At 45.1% G+C, this 27,666-nt stretch overlaps 1 protein-coding gene across 21 annotated transcripts in view; it reads right to left on the bottom strand.

Annotated features, from left to right (window-relative positions):
• The window catches only part of macf1 (microtubule actin crosslinking factor 1), a 319,723-nt gene that overhangs the window by 17,148 nt on the left and 274,909 nt on the right, over positions 1-27,666 (bottom strand). For 15 of the 21 annotated variants that reach the window (XM_062962879.1, XM_062962867.1, XM_062962876.1 and 12 more), the window contains 27 exons: positions 20,503-20,664; positions 19,722-19,892; positions 19,069-19,235; positions 18,058-18,217; positions 16,902-17,228; positions 15,827-15,911; positions 15,214-15,455; positions 14,211-14,417; positions 13,276-13,395; positions 13,052-13,159; positions 12,230-12,448; positions 11,393-11,596; positions 8,675-8,906; positions 7,569-7,795; positions 7,056-7,178; positions 6,385-6,486; positions 5,542-5,643; positions 5,225-5,398; positions 4,664-4,819; positions 3,797-3,994; positions 3,255-3,383; positions 2,724-2,897; positions 2,161-2,316; positions 1,508-1,714; positions 889-1,008; positions 545-714; positions 79-238 (listed from right to left, as the gene is read on the bottom strand). In XM_062962879.1, coding sequence (XP_062818949.1) covers positions 79-238; positions 545-714; positions 889-1,008; positions 1,508-1,714; positions 2,161-2,316; positions 2,724-2,897; positions 3,255-3,383; positions 3,797-3,994; positions 4,664-4,819; positions 5,225-5,398; positions 5,542-5,643; positions 6,385-6,486; positions 7,056-7,178; positions 7,569-7,795; positions 8,675-8,906; positions 11,393-11,596; positions 12,230-12,448; positions 13,052-13,159; positions 13,276-13,395; positions 14,211-14,417; positions 15,214-15,455; positions 15,827-15,911; positions 16,902-17,228; positions 18,058-18,217; positions 19,069-19,235; positions 19,722-19,892; positions 20,503-20,664 — 4,602 coding nt within the window. The remainder of the gene's footprint in view (positions 1-78; positions 239-544; positions 715-888; positions 1,009-1,507; positions 1,715-2,160; positions 2,317-2,723; positions 2,898-3,254; positions 3,384-3,796; positions 3,995-4,663; positions 4,820-5,224; positions 5,399-5,541; positions 5,644-6,384; positions 6,487-7,055; positions 7,179-7,568; positions 7,796-8,674; positions 8,907-11,392; positions 11,597-12,229; positions 12,449-13,051; positions 13,160-13,275; positions 13,396-14,210; positions 14,418-15,213; positions 15,456-15,826; positions 15,912-16,901; positions 17,229-18,057; positions 18,218-19,068; positions 19,236-19,721; positions 19,893-20,502; positions 20,665-27,666) is intronic. The other 6 variants (XM_062962874.1, XM_062962875.1, XM_062962878.1 and 3 more) reach the window with 1 other exon arrangement.

The following is a 27,666-nucleotide window of genomic DNA, read 5'->3' on the forward strand; positions in this document are numbered from 1 at the left end:
CGCTTTGCTGAAAAGAAGATCCCCTCAGGCTTGCCCCAATGACGTCCTAATCCACAGTTCTTGTCCTGCTGCTGTTACCTTGTGGGCATCGATTAAGTTCATGACCAGGTCCAAGTCACCGTGGACGGGCTGGTCTTCAGCCAACTGCGGCTCCACTTTGTACAGCCAGTCAACTAAGGCTTGCAAGGCGTCCATGAACTGCCCAGAGAAGAGAAGTGCCTCTTCCAGTTTGTGCTGCCTGTCAATGAAAAACGAGTTTAGAGGTCACCCCTTGGTTTGCTTCCTTCCTTGCTAAGCTTGAGGTTTGTTCTGGATATGGTCTGTGCTTCATAAAGAGGAACTATGGCCCTGGACTTTTGTCCCCACACTCCTAGGCCTGCTGCACTGAATCTTCTGTGTTGCAATGGGAGATTTCTGAAAGTTTCTACTCTAGTCCAGCAGGATCCCAACAAAGGCCTTCAGCAGTGCCTTGACCACATCTGAGCCTTTGGTTTCCTTTCCCTTGCCGGACGGTGATGATCACAAAGCTCCAGCAATCTCTTACCTTTCCACAGATTTGCCACAGACAGTGTCCCATCTATCACGGACTTCTCCGAGGAGATGGTCCAGGCTTTGACCGTCATCTGAGAACTGAGCTTTTTCTTTCAGAGCTCTCCCTGTTCGGATTGTAGTATCATAAACGGGCTGTTTCCCACCCAGAGTTTTTTGGAACTCCTAATGATTTTTTTCAGGAATAAACAAAGACAAAATGGAACAAACATTTAAGTTTGGGTGAAGCTGGTGTCTGGAAAAGAATAGCACAGAAAGCTTTCTGAATGCATGGCTTAACCAACACCTGTGTTTATGGACAATTTTGGGGCCTTGTTGCAAAGAGACTAGGCTGCCCACCTTGTGCTTAGAGAGCTGCAGTTTGATCTTGTCAGGATCGTTTGAAATTTCCAGATCAGAATCCAAATGGTTCTCTGCATCTTCCAGCCAGTCAACCAGCTTCTTCCAAGCTTCATGGAACTACAGAGGAAAGAGAGGTGGGAAAGAGTACTCAAAAGCATTTTTAATAATTCAGCACCTCGTTTTTACTCAGATGCTCAGGTCACATCCCTTATCTGAAACACTACCTTGCTGTCCACATTCTTCCTTATATTTACTTAACTATGTTGATCGGGCTCATTCCCGTGTAAGCCACCCCGAGTCCCTCCGGGGAGATGCAGGCAGGGTACAAAAATAAAATTGTTGTTGTTATTTACTTGCTTCATTTATATAAGACAAAAACCAGCAGAGTTGTCTCCCACAAGGCTTCCATGGTTTCTGTCATTTGTTTGCAGCACACGGTGCACCCTACTTTTTGATCCAATTTTCCCCTCCAGAATCACCTTTCTTGCCTCTCCATTGTTCTTGAGAAATGCCCAATGACAACTAAAATATACAGCAAGCCCTTATGTTATGATTCTTAGTTATTGGCTCACAAAATGAAGATGCCCTCAACTGTTGCAGAGATGGAGCTTCTCACCTGCTTTGCTCGCTTCCTGGCGTCATCCAGAGCCCGCCCCCTTTCAACCGACCGCTGGACTACTTTTTCCCAGCGGGACTGGACGCTGACCAGGAGGTTTTTGATCAAGACCACGTCCTGCTTCTGACTGAGGAATTTCAACTGGTTCCCACTCTGGTCAAGGCCAATGATCTGGTCTCGGTGGGCATTCACTTCATTGGCAAACACCTGCGGACAAAAGAGAAAGCAAAGGTAGACCCCTCCACATGTTCACCCTGACTTCTTAGGCACATAAACCTCTGGTATAAGCCAGGATAAAGCTCAATGTCAGAGAGTGTCCTGAACCCAGGAAGCTGCCAGAAGGATAATCCAAAAATCAAACCACCACTGGGTGAGAACTAACTTAAGGCATGGGGAATATGGATCCCAGTTCTCAGCCTTCATTTGCTACTTTGACCAAAAGAATTAACCCTGCCACATTGTGAACAGACTAAACCTACATAGGGATGTCTGATTGTGCACATGCCCATGGATTTGTCAGAAGAGAGGTTCGTGTTCTCTGTATGACCGTAAGATACTATTTCATTTCTAGCCCTCATTACAGAACCCGTAGTTGATTTTATAAAGATCTAAGCCACCCTCCCTTTCACTGCTACATGCTTTGACATCATTACCTTGTGGTCTTCAATTTGCGAAAGCACCATGGTGAGGATGAGGCTCGGTGGAGGGGCAACGTTCAAGCTCTGCTCCGCAAAGGTCAACCAGTTGATGAAGTCCTGCAGGGAGTTCTGGAACTCTGCAGCCAGTCTGAGGGCCTCTTCCAGCTTGGTCTGGATTCAGAACAAAGGAAAGAAGGGAGCGATGTGAAGTGAAGCAGGAAAGGAAAGAATATTGTCCAATATTTGGCTTCTGAGCCAAAAACCCATTATTCTTCCATAGATACAGTGTTCATTCTGCACTGAAACTCTCAACTCTTCTTCATTAAGAGTCAACACTCAAATGTCCTGCTGAGCCAAGGAAGAAGGGGGCTTCCTGGGCCCCAAAAATTTACAAGTTTCAAAAGCAAGTGAAGAGTTCCTCTCAACATTGTGGGCCACGGTTTCCATAGCAGTGGCCCTATGTCTCTGTTCCAATTCTGCTCTGGAGTGGGGCGTAGACATTTCTTGTCATAGCAGAGAAGGGGAAGCCCTTGGCATAACAATATACACCAGGAAAACACATTACTCCGTCATGCTACCTTTCTTTCTTCCATCTTGCTGCTCACGATGTTCCACTTCTGCTCCAGGAGAGCCACGCTCTGCTCCGTCTTGGACCCAGAACCACAGTCGTCACGGCCCAGCAGCATAAACCTCCCTTTGTCCAGGAGCTGGCCAAAGACTGTTTCGTTGGCTTTGAACTGGGCATAGAGTTCCTGTGAGACAGCAGAGGGAGTTTACACAGCTGTGCATGTCAAGATGAAAGGTGGTGGTGGTGTTTATGGAGTTAGATCTCCTGTTCTAATTTCTTGTGTGCTACAGAACCATTGATCTACAACTGGTTTGAGGCCAGCACATCAGTCTTTGCTTGGCCCCATGGAAACCCACTGTCTGGGTCACATTCTCTCAGCCCAAAAGGAAAGCAATGGCAGACCTCCCTATCAATCTTGTCACAAAAATTCTAGGACAGGGTTGGATTTGACTTGGAAGTATGTGGATATGGTGACCGTCCATACTAAACTGGGAACAACCTCTTCATTTGCCCCAAGGACAGTTCAGCAGCCAGGACTCACCATATGTGCATTCAGTTGTTCCCGAGCTGTTTCTGGTAGCCCTCCTGTTGGTTTAGAGGCTGACAGCTGGTTCTCCATTCTCGTCAGCCATTGAAGAAAGTCGTCAATTTCACCATGGAAACCCTGAGCCTACAAAGTCATGCAAAAAGCACACTGTCAACCAAGTGGGATGTGCAAGAATCACAGAGGAGTTTAATTTTAGGATCTGTCCCCCCCCCCCCCCCTCCTTGAGATCAGGCAAGAATTTCAAAACCAAAAGGACAGAATTCCAATGCAACAAGTCAGGAAAGCAGTAAATTGGGTTGGGAATGGAACTAGAAGCCATTCTTAAAATGGGGATGACCAACTCCATCAAGATGGGACAGATTTTTGTCCTTGCCTTTTTACAGTAAAACACATGGATTCTGCTTCTGGCTTTGGCTAAAAATCAGCCAGAGCGCGTGTGGGAGTAATGGGGAGCAAATGCCTCAAATGCTGTAATTTCAAATTCTGTTTGGACAAATAGAAAGACGTCCCGCTTCTCCCCAATTGGGCCCACCTACCTGCTGCAGGGTCATCTGAAGCTGCTGTTCACGCTCCTCTGTCTTACACAGCACCGTCTCCCAGCAGAGTACCATTGCATCGAGCCGGTCCCGGAGCTTACTGGCATCGTCCCCTGCGGTGGATTGCAGGAGTTCATCCCCGGCCTTATTCACCGTTTCCACAGTGGCCTGATGTGCCAGCACATCGTTCTTCAGCACCTAGTGAGGTTTTGGAGTGGAGAGAGAAGGGAAAAGATGCTTCAGAATTCTTGTGGCGCTCATGAAGAAGGGAATAATCCCTGCCAGTCTGCATGGAAGTGCCTTGGTAAGCATGCCGAGAAGAGGAACCACCTTTTCAAAGGATCCACCTTGGCTGCCTCTGCGTTTTCATTTTGGCACAGAAATTCAAACTCCCATCTCCAAATTCAAAGCACATGAGAGATTGTAATATGATAACCCTGTTCACACATCATTAAACATGGGCCAGTGAAGAGCCTCACTGGCTTCCTCGCCCAAGCAACCCTCCTGCATCACCCACTGAAGGTGCTCTCAAAATACTCTCATCCATTCCTCCAAGCCAGCTTTACTCTGATAGTGTCAGAGTTTCTCTTGGGACAGAAGAACCTTTAGGGTTGGGGTCAGGGGAGAATTGGCATCTGAGTGGCCTAATAACCACTGAAAGCCTAGGAACCCCCTTAGTAAAATCACTGGCTTAGGTTGCCCACTTTCCCTGATTGGCATCATCTAAGACTTCAAAGCAGAGGCAACAAGATTTCTCACTCTGGGTGCTGGGAGCTGTAAGAAGTGAATTCTGTGTTTCATCCCCTCAGTCATGCTTCCTTCCTGGCCACTTCTATGCAGACTGACACTTTAACTTTGGCTACTTACATGGTGCTTAGCTAACTCCACTTCAATGACCTTGGGATCGCCTTTGATGGGCTTCTGGGCATCCAGCAACTGCTCCGTGTGGGTCAGCCACGCCATCAGCTCGGCCAAGGCATGCTGGAACTGGCCAAGGGCCAAAAGAGCACCTTCCAGCTTGTGCTGTTCGTTGGGAAAACAAACGGAACAACAAGAGAGAGTTTGAGAAAGGAAAGCCATACAGTGAGAGAAAGCTGTGTGTCTTTACGGGGCTTTTAATTTCATTTATATTTAAGACCTCATTATAGGTTCTCAGAATCAGAATGGTTTGAAAACAGTACTCAAAAATCCCACTGAAATCCAAAGGGGAACTGAAAAACCAAATAGAAAGGCAGCTAAATGGTCTACAAGAGAGATGACAATAAGGCCACTGTAAAGAACCAGGTAGTGCCACAGCTGGGACATTGCCACAGTTGTACAAGAGGCAGCAACCTGTTTCTAAACCATTTGGGGCTTAAAAGAGGGTTTCCAGCACTTGGAAATAAAGGCCTTTAAAGGCAGCCTTTAGGCCCAGTGAGTTGTCCACACCTGCCGATCAGCAATTTTGTCACCCAGGTTTTCCCAGAGATGCTTTAGTTCCGTCAACGGCCGCCTGATGATATCTCTGTCCGTCTCGTCTGCTGCCTTTTTCAGCATGATTTCTCCCTGGTGATTCAGCTTCTCCATCTCAATTTGTTGCTGGTACACTTCTGTTTTAAATTCCTGCCCCCCCCCCCAAAAAAAACAAAAAACAAAACAAAAACCAGGGTCAGGTCTATGTATGCTCTTCTGCCCCAAGACCCAGAGAAACTGTTGCTGGCGTCTACATGGTGAGCATCTCTGCACACATACACACACATCCCTACCTTCATCTCCTTCAGCTGCTCTTTGACTGTGTTGAGGTCGGTGCCCACCGGAGGCATGTTGCAGAGTTTGATCACGGTGTTGTCCAGCCAGTCAAACATGGCCTGAAAAAGGGAAACATGCATGAAGAAAGAACCACCTAGCCGACCAACTTGTGAAGACCTTAGAGGTCCTGGCTATTCCTAGAGGCATCTTATTTTGATAGGACCACAGAGGCCCTTCAACAATCCTGAGTGCCGCTGTCCTCCCAAGAATTACTTTTATTTAATCAAGCATAATGTGCTACTAAATGTCATTATCTAATTACTCCAGTATAAAGTGCCATTGAATGTAATTAGCGTATTTACTTGAATATAATCTGCCATAAATTCTGAAGGTGTGCATTACAAATAAAGATTTGCTATCAAATGTAGTGTGAGGCAGTGGTGGCTGCAAAAAGGTTGGTGGAAAGCAGCTCTCTGTCTGGCTGTCTCACCAGGCTTTTTCACAGCTACCATCAGCTTTCCAACACTTTTTTGTGGCCACTGCTACTTCCTCTGTCTCCAGCTGGGATGACTTCTTACGCAACAATGCAGGCCACTTTAGGTGCGCGATTCTAATGCACTGTCGAATCTAATGCACAGTTCAATTTTAGCAATGCAATTTAGCCCAAAAAGGTGAGTGTTAGACTCAAGTAAATATGGGTAGTCTTCTCTGGGGATTTGTACAATGTCTGTCACTCAAAACAGCCAGAAACAATTGAGGCTGTGAGCCACCAGGAGACACAGGCTTCTCTGCCTGTGCCCGTTTGCCACTGCCCCTTTCTTATGGCCTAATGTCACCCCCCGTTCAGACCAGTGCCGCACCTGCAGTGTGTCTTGATACAGCACCGCTGACTGCATGGCCTCCTCCAGCCGTTCCAGGCGCTCCTTCCAGGTCTTGTTCAAGTTTTCCCAGGCACTGTTCATCTGCAGAGCAAGAAGGAACCAAATCAGTACATGGCACCAGTTGAGGAACCAGCTGGGCACAAATGTGAGCGAGTGGGCCACGGAAGGGCAGCCATGAAACCCACTGAACAGACCTACTTGGGTAAGTGACACTTTGGGGTCATCCATAGTAATGTAGACTCCCCCTCCATCCCCAAGATACCTAAAGCTCTCTCAAGCTCCTTAAAATGGCATTTTTGTAGGAAATGAGAGGATGCTCCCTGGACCAGAAGATGAGCCTAATCACATTGCTAAGCATGGGTGCCAATGCTGGCTCCCAAATCAAACGACAGCTTTTTATAATTATTTTTCCCAAATATATTTTAACTTTTTAACATGCGTAACATCTTTAGTTTGCATTGTATTGTTGTTCAGAATAAGGAGTTACTTTATTCTGCTTTAAAGTACAAAGTACCCTTTGATTCTCTTCTATTAAGAGAGATATTGTTCATTCAGATCAATGCTCCCCTCCCTCCAAGAATATCTCTGATTTCCTGCCTTCGTGTATCTAGGTATCAAGTTGAATTCCATTTTCCTCTCCACTGACCCACCTCATCAATGCTTTTCTTTACTTCGGGTTTCTCTGTCTCACCACAGGCGAAAATAAGGTCAGTCCCAAGGATCCGGATGAACTCCAGTTCTTCGTGCAAACTGTCTGTTTCTGCCTTGATTGTCTGTAGGGAAAGTCAGAGAGCGAAACTTCTAATTTTGAGTGTTTATTTTCAATCTTAGGTAGCTGTAGTCCACTCCATTGAGCTACAGCACTAAAGAGCTCTAGCAGAGAAGTCTAAACCCTCGTCAAATTTTAAATATCCACAAAATGGAGACGAGACACTTAGAATGATATCAAACCACTTGAATGTGAGGTGCAGATACACTCAGAATCATCATGCTACATAAATTACAACATTAGGATTACTCTTACCAAATGTATTGTTTTGAGTTGCAGTAGCTTCATTTTAAAAATAGAAGCTTTAAAAAGGCATACAGCGCAAGACAGCACTGGGTTCTTTGAAGCAGCTTCTTCCTTTCACCTATAGCAGAAATAGCTTTCCAATCCTTACCTCTGCGGCTTCCATCTGCTGTTTGATGATGGATGGGTCAATGCCAGGACTTTCCAGATCATGAACAATATCCTGTGTATCTCGGATGGTGGTCAGGAGGGCGGCCATGTCATACCAAAATTTCTCGGCCAGTTCCAGGACATCGAGGAATTTGATCTCCCGTTCCTCTGCCCGAGCTCTGATGTCTTCCCAGAAAAACAGCATCTTATCAAGCTTATCCTGGATTTCTGAAATGGAAAGAATTGTGGTTTAAAAACAACTGTGACAACTAAGTTGAACCACAGAATTAGTTTCCTTCTCAAAACTATCAGATTGAGAATGATATTGACAAGCTAGAATGTGTCCAGAGGAGGAAGGCCAACAGGTTTGGAAAGCATGAAAACCCCACGAGGAGCAGCTGAGGGATCTGGGGATGTTTAAGTATAGGAAAGGAGGTCTCATTGAAGAAGGGTCAAACTTGTTTTCTGCTGCGCAGGACACAGTGGACCATGGATTCAAATGGCAGGCAAAGAGATCCCATCTGAATATTAGAAAGAATTTCCTGATGGTAAGAGCTGTTTGGCAGTGGAATATAGATTGCCTTGGATTCCAGTGGAGTAATCTCTGAAGGTTTTTAAGCAGAGGCTTGGTAGCTATCTAATGGAAGGGCTTGGATTGTGTCTTCCTTTATAGCAGAAGGGAGTTGAACAGGATAGCCCTTGGGGTCTCTTCCATCTCTAAAATCTATGATTGTGATTTATTCATTCAGCGTGTGTTCCTCCATGGCAAAGGGATGGACTAGATGACCCAACTCTAATGAAATATAGACTGTCTGGGAGTCCAGTAGAGTCTCCCCCTCTGGAAGTTTTGAAGCAAGAGGCTGAATGGCCATCTGTCAGGAGGGCTTGGATTGTGTCTTCCTTTATGGCAGAAAGGGGTTGGACTGGATGGTATATGTGGGTCCCTCCCAGCTCTGTGGTTCTATGATTCTAAGAGAATCATTCAGAAAATGAAACATTTCTGACTCCAGGAAACGCACGATAAACTTTTCCATGGTGCAATGACAGAGTGAGCAGGTGACAATTTCATCTTGGCTCAGGGGCAAGCCAGGCGTGCCTTCCTCTTACCTTTGGCTGCCGGATCCTTGTCTATCCCCTGCGATCGCCCAACCAGTTCTTCCCCGCGGCGTTTCAGAGCCTGGAAGGATGGCTGAAGCTTCTCCAACTCCATAGTGGCATTCTTGTTTTCACTGATGCACTCCCGGATCTTTTCGACTTCAGCCGGAATCAGTGGGGGCATGCGCAACCGGGAGGAGAGGCTCTCCAGTGTCTCCAGCATGGGCTCAATCTTGTCATGGAACTAAACAGAAAGAAGGAGGGTAAATGGAGGTACAAGGGGATCACATTCTGCCACACTACTGGGGAATAGCAGTGTTTTAACTTCTTTCTGACCAGCAGGCTCTTCTAGAATTCAGATCTTTGTCTACTTTTTGAAATACAGGTTTAGAGACAGATCACTTTCCCCGAAACTGTCTTTGGCCAGTAAAATAAATATTCACACAGATTGGTCCAAAAATTAACAAAGAAAGACTGCCTCAAACGCATATCCACACGGATGTCACTTTGGCAGGCAGGTGGGTGGCTTCCTTGGTTTCTTTCTCAGTGAGGCATTTAGAAGATTTCCCCGGAAGGTATTTAACATCATACTGACACATCGCCCCCAAAACCGACATCAGCATGAATAATTAAGACATGGATTATTTTTATAAAAAACACTGCAGCCATTTTAGTCATCCCTAGCGGAAGTCTAACAGAATCCGAACGTCCTATCAGGAAAAAAACCAAACGATCCTCATGTATCACTGAGAGGAATAACCATTTCAAAATGTCCAAAGACTGTCAACAGAAGCCTGGTTTATGGAAGCTGATTCTGAGGGCTAAGGCCTTGAGCCAGAAAACCCCTGATTCAAATCTCTTCAATCTCCCCTCTGCTCTGACAGTCCTTCCGGTTCCTATGCTTCACAAGAGAAGCTGTTCTAAGGACCACTCAGATACCTGTTGGGTAAAATGCTTTGAACCTTGTGCAAAACCCCACCATCTGATACATGAAATAATAATACAAGTCGAGACATAAAATGCTAGTCAAGGAAAAAAACATCCAAATACCAACAGTGCAAACCGCTCACATTGATCCTCCAATAATGTGCATCTGACCAATATGGAGCCGGTGCTGTGCCTCTAAACATTTTTAAGCATTTCCTACCTCTGCCTGCTTTGTTCCCTATTGCCTCTTAAATTTTGCTTAGTTCCCAAAACAACCTTTGACATGAGCACCAGAATACATGGTGCTACCTGAGCATTAGGAGCCCAATCATTTCATAAGCCATCCCCAAGAGGGTTTCACTTATTTCTGAGATTCTGGCCACTAACTGTGTCTTGTTCTTCCTCCCAAACCAGCTTACAGAAGAAGAGCCCACAGTTATTTTGGATGTGTTTCAAGGGGATGGGTGTGTGGGGGCGAAGGCAAGAGAACACATTATGCACACATCCTTGGGGAGATAAAAAAAGGGAACACACACAGAGAGGGTGGGGAGATCCACCTACGAATCTGCGGCCCTTCTCCTTCAGCTGAAGCAACAGCTGAAGCACACAACACCCAGAACAAAACGTGTACGTTTTTTCTTCCTCTTCACAAACACCTACAATATCAGGAATATTTATAGTTGTCCCCCAAGTCAAGGAACAGCAGCATAATATCCCACATTGGGGCAACTGGTTGCTTTTGGGGGCATTTTCTAAAGAATCCACACTTAGGTGTTTCAGGGCTATCCAGTCTTTTCAGCTTCCAAAATCTGAGAGTATTCCAAAATCCCAAGAAAATATAGTTTTGCTACATGTTATACCCATTTCTGGCAGGGTAAGGTTTTATGGATGAAAGCAGTGCTGTTCAAAGTGGTGGCTCAAGACTTCATTTTCCTCCCTGCAAGAAACCAACCAGGCTTCCCTTTGGAAACTAGCAACATAACTCCCAAAGAAGAGAAGACCAATGCTTGTTTGTAGGAAGGTAGTCATGAGAGATGAAGTGTCTTACCTCTGAGATCTGTCATGGTTGGGATGCAGTCAACACAACAATGAAATGTGGAGAGCAGGCAGGGAGAATGGGACCGGGCCCCGAAAACGGACAACAGAGGAGACAATGGGAGGGTTGATGAGACGGGAGGCGGAGGAGGGAAAACTCTGTTAATATGAATCCAAACTATGAGGGGAATACATGATTAGATTACACAATATTACAAATACCATGAATGAATGACACGAAACAAAACCTAGGCTAAGGAAACAACAACATGAACAATAGTTAACGCTAAATTTCCAAAAAACATGCAAGACAAGTGCATTGTGAGGAGGGCAGTGACTATTTGCTTGGATTCAGAACTACATTTAAAATTAGACACAAGGGAGGGAAAATGTATCTCAAAAATCAAAATCTCCCCTTGGCTACCTCTCCTAAACATTTTTTGCTGACATTGCATTTAATGTCACCTTGCTTTGACCTCAGGCCACAATCTTGGCTCCCTAGAAAGAGCCAAGCCTCACTTCCAGGGTACCTTCTGCTCTTCCATACAGACTATGTGTTTCTCATCCAAGGAGTTGCAAGTTCCCTCACCGTACTAGGAGGCCCTAGCTGTTTTTCAGAGTATTCACCAACTGGAACAAATCTAACATGTTTGATGGATATTGTGGTCTCACAAAACAGTATGACTGAGCTGGTTTTAAGGAAGATGCTCCCCTTATTAGCCCTTTCCTGGCCAGGATCTGGGAAAACAAAGCCATGGTCTGACAAACCTGGGTTGACTGGGAGACGGCCTCATCCAGGGCCAGGGCCCGCTGCCTGACTTCCTCTTTGATGTGCAAATAGGTGGTCTCAGCAGCCTGGTACTTCTCCTGCACCATCTCCCCTTCCTCAGGGTTCAGCTCCTTCAGCTGGGGCCCGATCTTCAGTAGCTTGTCAATGTGAGGTTTGTGCTCAGCGATGGATTCCCGCAGTTGCTGCAAAGAACAGCCCCGAGAAGAGCTCAAAGTCAATATTCCCTTTTTCTGCATGCCTTGTGATCCTGTGACCCTTGAAGCTCACAAAGGAAATGACCAGACTCAGCAGTTTAAACCAAAATGCTTGCTGGCTTCAGAAGCTGAAGCAATGTAGAAGAAAACAATTGCCTGCTACGAAATATGTCTCTAGTTTTTTTCCTCCTCAAGTTCTCCAACCACCCTGATTACACTTTCTCTCTTTCTGGTCCAGTCCACAGGATATGGGGCTGTGGCGCAGACGGGAGAGCAATGAGTCACTGACCAGGAGGTCATAAGTTCGAGGCCCGCTCGGAGCTATGTTTGTTTGTCTTTGTCCTGTGTTAAAAAGGCATTGAATGTTTGCCTAATATGTGTAATGTGATCCACCCTGAGTCCCCTTCGGGGTGAGAAGGGCGAAATATAAATGATGTAAATAAATAATAAATAAATATACTTATGATGTGCCCTCTACCAACTTGCAGACCAGTCCTTTCCTCTAGGCACTTGTCTTCGTTTCCCCCCCTCCATCACAAGGACTTGAAACAAGCATTTTTGGAGCTGCTGGTGGTACATATGCCACACCCCACAAGGATACTTCCCAGGGCCTCCGCTTACCCTCATGTCCTCCTGCTGCTGTTTGAGGTGCTCATAGTCAATGGCTGGTGGGGGCAGCTGCCCAATCAGCGTCTGTGTCTCCTCCAGCCAAGGGTTCAGCTCCTCATGGGTCTCCCAGAACTGGTTGACTAAGACCTGGGCACGCTCCAGGCGCGCATAGCGTTCCGAGTTGAGGTGGCTGATGTCATCGTATTGCTGCAGAAGGGACTCTGTTTTCTCCTGGAGGAAAAGTTTGGAGTCAAGAATTTGAAGAGAGCTGCTGGTCTACAGAGCAAGCACTATATTCCCCAAGTGTTACACTCGGCCTCCAAGGCTATCTTTGGATATCCCTTTATTGACCTTAAAAGAGGAGTGAACAATCGCTCTTAGAATCCTACAGGAATGAGGAATTACTTTTTAATAAGGTCACTGCCCCCCATGTAACATTAAAATGCCATTTATGTCAAAGAAACAGTCCCTCCCATCAATTTTGGGCACACCATTTGATCCAATAAATCCAGTAGGCAGAAATCTGGCTCCCATATTCACTGCATTTGCCTCCCTAATTAATTTTCCCCATCCTGTATTAATTTTCTTCTTTGCTTGAATACATTCCATCCAGTTTTCTCTTTATGCGTGCCACATAAACATTATTCAGGAAACTGAACAAGGAGATAACAAATCTGCATCTTATCAAATAATGAACTCTTTCCTCGAGTTTTGTCTACATTTGGGTTAATTATGTTCATCTGTCTAGGCATATCTCTTTATCGAGTTTTGGCAACCTGACCCTTTGCTTTCTCTGGTTTAAAAATCATTATGGGCCTGGAGAAATGGCATTACCTGCAGAATGGCTTTCTGCTCCTTTCCACAGGTCCCAAAGATGTCATCCCTCTGGCTGAGCAGTTCATCTACAGAATCCTTGTGCCGAATGATGTCAATTGAGAAAGCCTACAAGGTTAAAGAAACAAAAGAGAAAGTCTTTTTTAAAATATGAAAAGAGACAGTGCACGGTGCTCTTTTTCTGGCAATGCAATTGTGGGGGCAGAACATTGCCTGCTGCATACCTTTTGCACTTGCAGCTGTGCAGTGGTGTGCTCCTGCTCCAAGCGCACAGGACCCAGCGCCATTAGCTTTCGTTTCGTCTCTGCAACCCAGGCGAGTTCTGCATCGGCCGCTTGTTCGTACTAAACAGCAGAAAGGAATGAAGAGTACAATTCAATCAACAAAATGGGGCTGGGGAAAGTCTGCACTTCCTTTGGCATGCAATTGCTATGGTCATTGTGGAGCAACCACAAGACTGTACAAGCATTATAGCCAGAAGTTGACAAGTTTTCCCACTCCTTCAAGCCAAAACTCACTAAGAACCACAAACCACAAAAGCTAAAAGTGGCCAGAAATTTGCTTTCCGGTTTTGAGTCTGATTTAATTGGGGGCACCCTTATTAAAAGATGGGATATGTTTCCGGGGAGCTTCCAGAATCATGACTCCTTTTTAAAAAAATAATTGAAAAACAATAATAAGGAAATGTAGGGGTTACAGAACCAGACAGAGAAATGCATGAAGCCTGCCTGCATACTAGCCAAAGAACAGCGGACCTCTGCAAAACTCAATCCCGGCTGAAGAGGTCTGGGGAGATTTGAGTGAAAGAAGAATAAGCAAACTGAGTCCCAAGTTTCTCTTGATTGCACAACCATATTATGATACGACCATTATTTTAAGCAGGACAGTATCCAACCCACTTTTCACTCATGGCACCAGGCTGAACTTTGGCAGCCCTTAAAAACATGATTTTGGTTCCTCAGCACTAGAACTGTCAAAAGTTTTGAGAATCTTAAGTCTTGTGCAGTGATGGAAAATATCCAGGAGTCCCAAAAATACTGCAGAGATTTAAACGAAAAACTGATACATCCGGCACCAATATGGCAGGCCTTTTCTGCACCAAGGCCCTTATCATCCAAGGGGAGAACCAAGGCCCCCCATCTCTCTCACAATGACTCACCTGTTGGGATCTCTGTATGGCAGCATCAATCTCTTCTACTCTTTGCTTGATGGTGTCGCTGATCTGCTTGTAATGCTCATTGGTGTCAGAGACGGTCTTCTCCAGGCTTCCCCGTGCCCGCCAGGGCACCAGCTCTGAGAGTGCACGGCTCACTTCATTGACCGTGTCTAGGACCAGCCTGCGCTCCATCACCTGCTTTTTCAGGTCCTGAAATTTAAAGGGGAAAAAATGTTCAGCTCCCCTCTGACTGTGAACCCCCTTTTGTCTCTAGAACTAGACAGGATGAAGTATCCCACCCAAGTACTAATTAAGGCTGATCCTGCTTAGCTTCCAAGATAAGATGGGATCTGGTGCCTGAGAAAATCATTTACAGCTGAAAGACAGGCTGCACAACTCAAAACTGGTACGGACATGATGGAAGGTGGCCAGAGAAGGAACACCAAAATAGTAAAAAAATAAATAAAAAAAATCTGTAAACTATTAATCCCTCTGAGGAGTAGCTGAGGGAACTGGATGTTTAGCTTGGAGAAGAGAAACCTGAGAGGAGGGTATGTGAAGTGGGACATCTGATAGGATGTCCCATTGAGGAGGAGGAAAGCTTGTTTTCTGCTGCTTCAGTGACTGGGATGCAAAGGAGCAATGAGTTCATATGGCAAGAAAAGAGATTCCATCTATACATTAGGAAGAAATTCATGAGGGTAAAAGCTGTTAAAAATGCTGTCTGAGTCCAGTTTAGTCTCCTTCTCTGGAAATTTTTAATAAGAGGCTGGATGGTCATCTGTAGGGGGTGCTCTGATTGTGTTTTATGGCAGAAGGCAATTGATTTGGATGATCCTTGAGATTTCTTCCAACTCTAGGATTCTATGATTCCAAGTCCAGTCTCCAAAGCAAAAGGCTCCTCCTCCTGACTGCAGCTCACAATCCAGTGCTTTAAAACTATGGCATTAAAAGTGGCACTCTCAACTATATAACTCTTTTGCTAGCATTCAGGGCAGCCTGGTACCTTCTGTCTCTGCTGGAACTGGGGGATCTGCTCCCCGACAGGTGAGAGCCCTCCGCCAGAGCCTAGCTCCTGCTCCACTTGACTCATCCAGGCAGTCAGCTCCTCGTATGTTGACTGGAATTTGGCGGCCAGCTGCCGGGCCTGTTCCAGTGTGCGGAGGGCCTTGGCACTGGAGGCGGTGATGTCCGCATAGCGAGTCTTGATGCCGTCCAACTTCTCCTGGATAAGCAACACCTCTTCTCCTGTGGGAATCAGGCACCATGAGTTTAGCTTGAGCCCCTGTCTTTCAATTTTATTCATCCTCCCTAAATTCTATCTTCCACTCCTCTTCCATAAATAGAAAGGAGGATAAGTTTAGGAAGGAGAGTTAACATACATGCACATTTTTAAGTAAATACGTTAGAAGGTAATGGGGCTTCATGTAGTCATGTCGGCCACATGACCTTGAAGGTGTCTATGGACAATGCTGGCTCTTTGGAAATGGGCATCAACCCCCAGAATCCAATATGACTAGATTTAATGTTAGGGGAAAACCTTTACCTTTAAGCATCCAGGAGCTAATTTTGAGGATGCAAAGAAAAATGCAGGATGTAAATACGTTTCTCAGACTTACCTGTGGTTTGCTTCAAAAGAGCCTGTCCGTTCTTAATGGCCTGGTCGACATTCTTCTTGCGGTTCATAATCTCGTCATTCAAGGTCTAGAACGAACAAAAGCATCAACTTCCCAATGAGGTACATCTAGCTTCATGGAGGATCGAGGTATCTTATCAGTCCTAACTAGCCCACTGGTGAACAAAGAGCTCTGTGTGGCTCTGGAATGCAGAAGCATGGGTGCAAAATGAAACCCAAGGCACGATGAACAGGGTTGCTATTTGGGGGGGGGGGGGGGGGTTTAAGAAGTGTGAAGGCAAATTAAGTCTGCATAATACCTATATAGCTCTTTCACTTCCTTTACTCTGCCCTATACTTTACTATTGTTCATGTATTTAAATGGCTCTTGGAGCCAGCTGAAGTTGGGGAGGTAGAATGCTGGGGAAATGAGAAATGGAATGGCCCCCGAAAATTCAGTGATTCCCATACTGGTGAGGGTTGGAATAGGTGACATTTCGGGATACCTAATAACTTCTAGTTTGTGTATTGTTTTCCTCCTATGAGATGAAACCACCACTACTGCAAAGGAAGAATTTGGGATCCTTTTGTCTACCTTTGTCTGCTTTATTTTAATCCCTTTTGCTGTTTGTATGTAGAGTACTTATAACAGAATCTTCATCCAGAAAGACTCCCAGAGGAGCTTATCTATGTGAATTCTGTTCCCTGTCCTTTGTTGTACAATCTAAATAAGACAGGACCCAGGAGGCAAAAGGAAAGGCAGTGTGTTGTAGTTTGCCTTTTTTGAAGCAAAGACATTTACCAGGAACACTGAAGTTAAGTGTTCCTAGGTTCAGAATATCATTTATTAAACGTTTGTTATCTTTACTCCGTGTGTGTGGCCTTTTAAGAGGTGTCTGTGTCGTGACACAGTGCCAGCAAGCATTGGCTGCTGTCCTCTTCCTCTGAAGCCAGGGCAGTAGCAGTTGGGATGGTACTTTGTCGTTTTAGGATGAAACCCAAGTGAAAACAATAAAAAAGAGAAACACAACCAAGAAAACAACCAAAGCAATGAGAGATTAAAAAGGGGCTTGAAGTACCATCTGGTCGGCATGCTGCCTGTGCAGGACGTCCCATTTGTAGTCCTTAATAGCCACCAAGTCCAGCTTGACCTGCACCTCTCCCAGCCAGTTGAGCACCTCCACCTCGTCCTCCCCAAAGAGCCGGGCGTTGACCAAGGCCTGGTCCAAGAGGGCAGCCTTCCGGCCACAACGCTCACAGACCTCTGCGTAGCGTGACTGCAGTAGGTCTAGCTTTTCAGCCAGAGAGGCCTGGTCCGGGCGGCAGCTCAGGGCGGACAGGGACTGGCCGAGGCTGACCGCCTGAGCCACAGCTGGAGCATGGCTCTCAGTCTCTTCTGCGAGAGCCTGGGAGCAGTTCAAGAGGAGTCAGGATGAAACAAAACAGGGAGGAAGAAAACAAAAGAAGAAGCAAACAAAAGCATATGGTTGAGAAATGGAACAAACACAAACAGGAAAAAATAAATCCAAAACAAAACTGAAGAATGAGTATGGCTCATGAGTATGGTTACACAAACTCAAAAGATATAATCCACCTGCAGACGGGTAAATCATAAATGTTGTATAAATGGATTTACTAAAAGATGATGCAAAGTGGCATGGATTGTTTCAGCCTTTCCTGGGCTGTGTCAGAACAGGAAAGGGGCTATACCTGAGGCTGCTTTTTCCCACGATTTAAAGAAACAAGAGGTCTTGAATTAAAAAGATCTTTTCCACTCAAGGCAAGATCTTGTTTATCCAAAGAAAGACTAGCAAGACTGTTGCTGAATTAACGTGTCAGCAATGAATATCAAAACATTCCAAGGCAGGATGACAAATCTGGCCTTATTCAACTTGAATGCTCTCCACAGATGTAGACTACCACTCCAATTATTCCCAGCCAATTTGGCCAAGGAGAATGGAAAAAGCCGCCATTCCCTGAAAGCTCAGTGAATGTAATGGAACTTGCTTCTTGGAGGCATATATGCCATTACACTAAGTGTAGGTAAGGCATTAGGATTCAATAATGTGGGCAATGAAGTTCCATCACAAAAGCTATGATCCTACAAATCCTCAGTGCCATCTTGGGAAGCATCTATCCATTATTGCACTCTTTTAGACACCTACCGAGAGCTTTACTACTGTCTACCTGCCTCTTGCCCCAAGCCCTGTCTTGCATATTCTTTCTAATTCCAACCTTATGCCGTGTGATCTGCTGCTGGATTTTGGGCGTCTGTGTTCCGATTGGCTCCGAATTGGCCAGTTTCTTCTCTGTCACCGACAACCAGTCAGAGATGGGCTCTGATGTTTCATGGAACTGCTTGGCCAACACCAGGATCTCCTCCAGCTGGTTTTGCCTGAGGTGGAACAACAAACTCATTCAGATACTGCTGCAATGGAAGACAATCTTTCCTCAGGCTTTCCCATAGAGGCTACTCAGTTGAATGTTCAACAACTGCTTTTACTTGGATCTTAGAAAAAAATTTAGAGACAGAGCTTCAAGTCATACTCAAGTCACTAGCCTCCTTGAACCCGTCCCTTTCAAGGTGAACTTTGAACTAAAAGCCAGAAAAAAGAGTATATATTCAATCAATAAATCAACAAATTGTCCCAAAACAACTGGAAAACTGAAGGTGGAAAGCTACTAACTCAGAAGAGACCTCTGCCTGGAACCTTTGCATGTGCTCAGATCTTCATTACGGATTTATTAATACCATTTTATCTATGCGGTCATGCTGAATGAACATGTGTGTATCCTGTTCTGCCCCATGTCAACAAACAAGAAAATACTCTAACCGCAAAACAATACCAGAAGCAAAGTGTGAAGGTATGTGGACAGATGAAACCCATAAAGGGTCAAAATCTATCCAGAAGTTTTCCAGCAAACACACATCTAAAATGAATTACAGGCCGTTCTCTTTTGATATTCCCCATTAATCTCCAGTAAACCCTGCTTATCATAACAGTAAAGAATTTCAAGAGCTAGGTGCATGCTTTATTTAGTTTCACAATAATTTAACTAACTTCTCATGTATGTTGCAGGAGCAGGAAAGGATTGTAAAAGACGATGCATAAATGAATCTTGCACTATGAAAGGTCTGGGATAGCAGAGTGAAATAAAGCAAAAGGGAGGAAAAAGCTGAGCAACAATTGGCTTCCAACATTCCAGGGCTGAATAATGGCAGACAAGCCTGGTCTCTTGTCTTACCTGGCCATCGCTTTGCTGAGGAGGCCTTCCCAGCGGCCCCCAAGGCTCTCCAGTTGGGCCGCTATCTTCTCCCTGTCGGCTGGCTCAGCAGACTGCGCTATCCGCCCACCTTCCGCGTGGATCATCTCCACAGTGGCTTTCCGGTCATCCAGGAGGCGCTGGAGTAGCTTTGAGGCAAAAGGAAGTGGACAAGGGAGTTAGAGATGACCAACCAGAGAAAGAATTACTTCCTATCATCTCCCAAATCACAATGTCTAGAATTGTGTGTTCCCTCTGATGGGATCCTACATTGTAATCACATCATCCTTCCCCTTCATATCCTTGCACCTCATTCCTAATTAATTTGAAGTTTCTAGTCCTCATCATGGAAAAGTGCCACTTTTATACCCCCATGACCTCCACCTCCCACAATAAGCTGCTCCAAGCCTTTGAGGCTGTCTCCACTTGCACTTATATGCAGCCTCTCTCCTATTCTTTTGCAAAAGTTAGTAACTCTCAGTTCTCTTGCTTTCTTCAACTCAAAAATGATGGAGCAAAGAAGATTGGAAGAAGCCGACATCTGGCCAACAAAAAGTTAAATGACCCTTCCCAATCAAACTACAAGCTGCTTAATACACTTTCCACACCTACATTACTATTATTTTGCCATTCACCTTTTGCTCCTGGATTTGAGCCTTTACTACTTTGTATTCGGCCGAGGGTGGTTTCTGATTGGAGATGAGCTCCTCCGTGTCAGTCAGCCAGCTAAGCAGAGGTTCCAAGGCATCCTGGAATTTCCCACAATGCAACAGGGCCTCTTGCAGTTGCGCCGTTCTGTGGGCCACCTACATTTTTGCCAAAATACATGGGGACAGGATTCATTAAGTCTTAAGAGAAATATGTGGTATCCAGCTGGTTATAAAATCTGTGTTCAGTGAGATAAGGTTATCACACATCGTTTTAGAAATACATGCATTTTTTTCTTCAACTGACTTATTCCATTCTTCTCCCTTTCCTCAGTTGTTAGCCTTTCATTGTCCTTCAGTTCATCTGTTTGTCCTTCATATGAAAGTCCATGCTGTTGGCTCATTGGAGAAAGGGCCTCCCTTATGTTATCCATAAGAGATCAAATTACTTCTAGAAATCCATCTATTTAAGCCATTTCCCAACATTCTGCCAAACACAAGTGCAAAAAAAAAGGTGCTGATTTTTTTCTGCAGCCTGCTAATTCCTGATCTAAGCTGTTTTCTTGGTTATCTTATGCAACCAAAGTCTTTCTCAGTCTTAAAAGACAGAATAGTGATCCAGACTAACTTCGCTATGAATTCAACAAAGAACATGGGACTCCCAATTTTAGAGGCTGTATCTTTGGACCAAACTGGGGCCTTGCTTTCCCACTGTTTGTTGTCCTGAGATGAACTCTGCTGGTAATGGGTCCACAGCCTCTTCACCCACCTTCTTGTTGAGGGTATTCCAACGGGCATTGATGTCCTCCATATCATGTTCCAGGCCTTGCACATCAGAATTCTTTCCTGCACTCTGGATGAGCCCCTGACCAATCCCATTGACTTCTTGCAGTTTCAGCTGAATGGGATCCACTTGCTCCTTCTGAAACAACTGGAACAAAAGGGAAGGGGGCAAAATGTGAGGAGACCTTTATCTCAGATCATGCAATTCCTCAAATGTCCTTAAATGTGAGTAAGAAATTTATTGTGTTTTATCCTGCAGGGAACTCAAGTCAGGATCAGTGGCTTTCTAAACTCCAGTGCCATCTTTATAACAACCTCTCCAAGGTAGATGCCACTTACTAGATAGAGTTAATTTCTCCCTAAGTCAATTGATGCCCAGCTACTTCATGGCTGTTGTAGGCTTTTAACCAGGGCCTCCTTGGTCCAAATGACTGACAATACCCTGCGTTGGCATCATGTAGCTCAGTTCTGTTTGGTAAAATCCTTGTTGATCTCCAGCACACAAATGCTAAATTTCTTCAATTATGGGGCCCCCAACAAAGTTCCGTCATTGAGTCTCAATGAGCCAACAGAGCAGCAAGCAAATGGAGAATATGAATGACAAGTGAGTTGTTCATCATTATGTTGATTTGAGGACCTAAAGATATTGCTCTGTACAGCAGTTTCACTTGGCTTATGGAGAAAGGGTTTTAAGGAAGCAAATAAAAGCAAGAAGGCTGTGTGCTTTTGGGGTCTGAATGTTTAAAGGATTTGCATTTGGAATTGAGAAGGATCTCACAGCCCAAACAAGTTTTTTTTTGTTTTGTTTTTTTGCCCTGTAACATCAAATAGGCTTGGAAGGAAAAGCAATCCAGAAAAGGAAAGCCAGATGAGAGGAAAAGAGAGGTGCCCCTCCCAAGCCTCTGCAATCCGGAGAAGGCTGGCCTGGGATCCTCTCCCTTGGAGAGGCTCCTCCAACTTCCCCTTGAACTCTGGAGATTTGTTAACACGTGCATGTGGGCACACAACGGCTTCACGTTCCCTGTCCTCGGCAAGCACACAAGTCTGCAAATAGACCTAAAACCATCTGCCACATTTTTGTTTTAAAAGCCAAAGGAAGATTAATGGGTTTGCCTCCTTCTCCAAGATCTTCCCACATTTTTCATACTATGTGTGTGAGAGACACTAGAGTTTAGAAAAGTAGGGAGGAAAGAAGATAAACTCTGGTTCCTGGATCTCTTGGCCGGAATGAGATGCACGCAGGGAGCCTGGGCACATATGGTAATTTTACCTCTCCCTGAATATAGCAACAGGAGGCAGCACTGATGGCCAGGGAGAATCCCTCTTTTTGGGGCAAGAAGGGCTGGCGGGGGAGGGGGGGTATTTTGCCATACAGAACAGGAAACTGAGGAGTCACAGTGTCCGAACCAAGCTGCTGGGTTTCAGAGAACTACAGTTGACAAATTTTTACACAGAAGGCACTTTAATGCTGGAAAACTGCAGAAATCTACTTAGAACAATCTTTGCCAGAAGAAAGCAGTCTTGGTGCCACTTTGATGAAGGTCTTGGCCAGCCTTGGAAGGCTCCATCAGAGGACTTCTACATAAGTAGCCCTTATTTCCTTTGCCAAACAAATATCCAGAGTAATTTATCCAGACAAATTAGAGATTATGTGAACCTCTTCTTCACAACCACCTGAACTGTCTCAACTGTAGTTCTACTCCTTCCTGAAATCAGGGATCCCAAATTTACCCCAAATGCTCAACAAAGGAAGGCAGCATGTATTATTTGGAGGATTGAGGCACAGGTCTCTCCATGAGAGGGAACATAAGCCTGCCCTCGAGGGCTGGGCAAGCTCAAGCAGAAACGCCCTGAGATGCTGATGAACAATGAAGAGGAGGCCCAGTATCAGATAAGGTGGCATTGTTTTCCCTAGGTTGCTAAACAGTGGAGGCCCAGAGCCAAAATGACAAACGGGAGATTAAGGTGGATTACTTCACTATGGGAAGAAAGCAGAGGACGGATTTGCTCAGCCCACATCCTTCTCTCCCTCCCAAGCTGTAGCCACAGGACTTCCCTCCTTCAATAATTCCTGCCTCACTTTCACAAACTTCTCAAGGTGTCCTTGAACATTTTTCATGCAGGGCTTGGAGGAAACCAGACCCAAAAGAGACCCACTGCCCCACAAACACTTCCAAGTTGGATGCTGGTATGCAAGAACCTGAAATGCTATGGTGCCCCAGAGAAGCCTTGACCACATTGGATCTTTCAAGGCCCACTCTCCTCATCCCCAAAGGACTTTCCCTTTCCTAATATTGTCATTGCTGCCAAGATGCCTTGCCAAACTACAAATCCAAACTACAATTAAAATGGATTCCTGGTGTTATCACTACAGCACGAAAAGATCCACAGTCGTGTTCAGTAGAAGAAAGAAGTGGAAAAAGAAAGGTATGAAAACAATGAAAAGCACTGTAACTAGTGATACTACTACTTTGCTCACAAGCAGAGCCATGCAAATAAGGAAAGGCAATATATTTTACAACTCCTGACCCAGTTAAAGAGTTAACAGCCACTTTCCAATAAAACTGCATCCAAGTTCTTCTTTAGTGGAGTAAGCCAAAGGGGTTAAGGTTTACAGAGGGCCTCCACAGAGACAGCTGTTTTCTCTCTGATGGGATGCGAGGCAACAAGAATCTAGTCTGGAAAAGACAAGGGGGAGATTTATTCCTTCAAGGTCTCCGTTTCCAGAAATGGGAAGATGCCAGGACCTAAAGCAAAGATGCTGTCCATAGCCACAGAGTTACTTTGTTTTTGCAAGGAGGGATGCAACAGGAGCAGTTCTCTCTCCTGGAAGTGCTTATTTTACATTATTTGTGTGTGTATAGAATGAGGCCTCTTCACCAGCCACACAGATAAGCCAGGCATGCAAACACTTTGCAGGCAAGCGCATGCCACCACCTCTGCCTGCCCACGCCGCTGGGCCATAGCCTCCGAAGAGAAACTTATTTTTAAAACCAACAGAAGAGGACTTTGAAGCATTTCACTGAAGCCCAGTGGCAACAGCTGCTGTGTTTGGATCCAGAAACCAGAGACAGGTTCAATGGGGGAGGCTCAAAAAAACCAGTTTAAGCAATGCCTTAGCAGAGAAATACTTGGGAGGCATTGCTTGGTACTCCTGGAATAAAACCCAGTGAGAATTCCAGGGCATTGGCTTCCCAATAGAAAAAAAACTGCAAACCTGTTCTTGACAAGAAATAAAAGAACAAAGGCAATAAAAGGCTGTAAAACTGACCAGTGGAGAAGAAAAAAGGAATGGACCCCTACTGCATTTCTGGTGACAAGGGTCAATTGGGAAGTCACTCATTTTTTGCATTAGGGTTTGAGAGTCGAAGTTTTCATGTCAACACACAAGAGCGAAATGCAAATTATTGTTTGGGCAGGAGGGAGACTGAGGATTCGTCTTGAGCGAATTACTATGATAGCTACATTTAAAACAAAATTCCTGTGTCCGAGAGAGACATAAGGTCACTCTATAGTTTGAACCCATGAGAGGAACAGGATGGAGATACAATAACCCTGAATTAACAAAAAGAGCCTTTTCAGCTTGTCAGAGAAAGAGAAAGAGCATGCATGCTATTCTGTTTACCTGTGCCTAGACACTTGCTAAATTTAGAAATAAATATCTCTGTGAAACAGATAAAGAACCAGCATCACAAATGCCACCATCCAAAAATTACTTCAAGTTGCTTGCAGACTTATGAGGACCCTTATGGATTTCACTGGCTTTTCAAAAGCAAGGACTACTAAGAAAATAGGGTGCCACTGCCTTCTTCATAATGGAAGTGACAGCACCTGGTGTTCCCTGAAAGTCTTCCAACTAGTTACCAGGCCTGACTCAGTTTAGCTTCCAAATCAAACAGATTGAATGCTTTAACTATATTTAGATATTTAGATCTAATGCTTTTGTGATATTCAGAGAATAGCTCTGGCTAATCCCATGTGCCTTCTGGTCATTTCCAACTTATGGAGAACCCAAGCAAACCTATTAAAGGGTTTTTGATGACCAAGGTTACCCAGAGTGTGTCCAGGACTGAGCAGAGATTTGCACCCTGGTCTCCAAAGCCATAGTCCAATGCTCAAACATTACACCACATTGGCTTCCAGAGTGGCTCTTCCCTCTTCCTTGAGGTTATGTTCCTTGAGGGCCAACTTTTCCAGAAAGCCTCCTGTGACCCAAACTTTGTTTCGTCCCTTAAACATCCTATTTCTACATTTCACTGAAAACACCTTGATCTTTCTATTCCACCTAGCTTTGGACGGCCAATTTGCAGACGGCCAATTCTCTCACTCCAGAAGCAACTCAAGTTGCTCCTGACACGGGGGGGAAAACCCTAGTTTTGGATGAAAGCTGGCTTACAATAATCAGTGGAACACACTTGCAAGAAATGAACCCAATAGATGGAGTCATCAGACAGACAGGAGGAATGGATCTGGGACAAAGGGAAAGAGTCAGATTAGGGAGTTGGGGGAAAGGGGCACTTTCTTCAATTGGAGTCCTCTTGGTGATTTATACTTGATTCAAAAGTATTTTTATGCTCTCCACAAAAGCAAAAAGATCTCCACATCACAAAGTATTCATGGGATCACAAAGTTGCAAGAAGGGACATGATGCTCTACCAACATCATAGAGGACTGCTTACTTGATTGAAATGAGGAATCCCACTGTTGCTTTGAACTCCCACCATAGATAGACCTTGTGTCATCTGGGCCAAATCTATGACTCTGTTAACCTCACATAGCCTTCCTTCTCTATCAACTGAGAGAGTGCTATTTATGCGTTCGTCCAAGTGGTCAGTTTTTTTGCAATACCTTTCAAATTGTGGGCACTTCTTAAAACCCAAAGCTCCTTCTTCCTGCCCAGATCGACCAAAAGGAACCAGTTTCTGCCATTCACATCACTTTTGCTCTTTTCTAATTAAAGGCTGGAACCAGGCAGGCTTTGGCTGCATTTTTTGAAGTGAACAAAGGCAATCCCTGGCTCTCTGCCCACGGCTGGAGACTTCTCTCCCCCCCCCCCCCCAACCACCATTAACTGCAACTTGAGGGCAGTTTACAAGCCTCTGGGTGACTCTGCCCTCCTTCCCACCCCCTTCTTTTCCTTTTGGAAACGAGCACCTGTCTAAAGCGTGAGAAACTGTATAAAAGCCAAACTTCTATACAGCAAAAGAAAAAGAAAAAAAACTTGTGGCGCCTCCAAAACCAGCCCAGCTTAGTTGACATCTGTCAAAATCAGTATCCAGAAGCAAACAATGTCCTTTTATAGAAGATTTGTGTTGCAAACAAACTCTGAAGGCAGTCCTCTCTCTTCCAAAGCACTCTCGTCTAGAAACTAGAAACAGTTTAAGATCGGAACAAGGATTTTTTTTTTAAGTGATGTCTTTTTCCAGCGAATTTGAAACAGCCTTGAAAAGGCAGTTAGCTTTTACCATTTATGTAAGGCTTTTAAGTATGGATTTGACTCACCCAGTCCCTCCCCCTTAGCAACACATTCACCAGCTATGGGTTCTGTAGCTATGCACACTTAATCACATCTTCCAGCAGAAAAATGTATAATTTGCTTTTTAGGGCTTGAGCGTGAATGTTACCTGAATAAGGTGGCAGGTAGTTCAAGGCAGTGGGAGCAGCAAGGGAATTTTATATAAGTGATAGACTTACTTCCCAATCCCTTTAAAAGAAAACAAAAATAACCCCCACTGTTCCTATCAAGGCCATGAAATCTGTCTGCAGGATTTAACTCCCTTTTCCAAGTGAGAAGGAGACACCAAACTTGAACTAGAAAAAAAGAATTGTCAGGCAGACACAAGCTGCATTTGCCCATCCGCTCCGGCTTAGTTCCTCACTTCCTCCCAACGCCCCAGGAAGTGGTTTAATGCCCTGCAGAACAGCATGCGGGGAACTGGGGAAACAAATACCTCCTTATCTGGAACCAATCCATCTGTTCCAGGCTCTTCTATGTCTGGGACAGCTGTGGTCAGCTGCTCAGGTGTCGCACAAGCTGGCCATTGGGATATGATGTGCCCTGCCTCTTGCAACGCTCCAGGCGCCAAGGGGAGCAGGCCTCTGCTACCATCCAGTTCCAAAGGAATGATGGCATCTGCAACGTTTTCTATATCCCATGGTAAAGGGAGGACAAGGCCTTCTTCCACCTCTTGGGTCACCTGGATGAACTCTGAGGAGCCAGATATTGTAGCATTGGCCTCTTCTGCAGTACATGGAGGTGGATTGGATTCATTTCCCAGACAAAAGGGCACAGAAGTGGAGGAGACCCCTTCCAGACTTGGATGTGCTGGCATTGAGTCTTGGACATTATCCATGCAAGTGCCATCTCTACCATCATCTTCTTCATTCCTAGACAAAGCTGTTGCCTCCACCACTGAGCCCTCCAAACTCAGAGTTGAAGCATCTAAAACTTTCAATCCAGGTTCTTCTATAATGGTAGATGGCCCTACTGTAGCATCAATAAACTCATCTGCACTCTCTGGAAAGTCACCAGGAGCCTCTTTACTGGCCAGAGAACTAGCAATGCCAGCTTCCTCTCCATCGCTGGAGGCAAAATCTTCCACTTCAAGGTGTGCAGCAAAAACACATTCTATACATTCCACAAGAACCAGAGAAGAGGACTTTGCATCCACAAGCCCATCACTATCTTCCCCACCGTCTGATTCCTCATTATTCCCCCCATGCCCCCAAAGCCATTCCAAGTCCCCATCTTCCAAAAAGTCTCCCTCTACTGCTGTTTTCTGCTCACCAATCTCTGGTGCTTCCTCTTGGAAGACCACCATGTCTATGGCTACCTCTCCCTCATAAACTGTCCCTGACAAAAGCTCGAGCTGACCTAAACTGTCAACTTCCTTTGCCTTCAGGTCTCCAGAGGAGTCTGGGTGATCGACAATTTCCTCTGAGTCCTCCTCTGGTACAAAATCACTTTGTGAAGGGACCCAGGAGCTATCTGTGTCCTCCATTTCATGAGCATTGCCCTTATACAGAGAACTCTCTTTCTCTAGGTCCGCAACATCATCCTCAGAAACCAGCTCTGGGACATCCCAATAGGAGAAGTCTGTCCTTTCTGAAGGGTCCATCTCAAAATTAACAGGCAACTCATTCTCCCTAA

This window comes from Anolis carolinensis, unplaced genomic scaffold (assembly GCF_035594765.1).
Source record: "Anolis carolinensis isolate JA03-04 unplaced genomic scaffold, rAnoCar3.1.pri scaffold_10, whole genome shotgun sequence".
Lineage (NCBI taxonomy): Eukaryota > Metazoa > Chordata > Lepidosauria > Squamata > Dactyloidae > Anolis > Anolis carolinensis.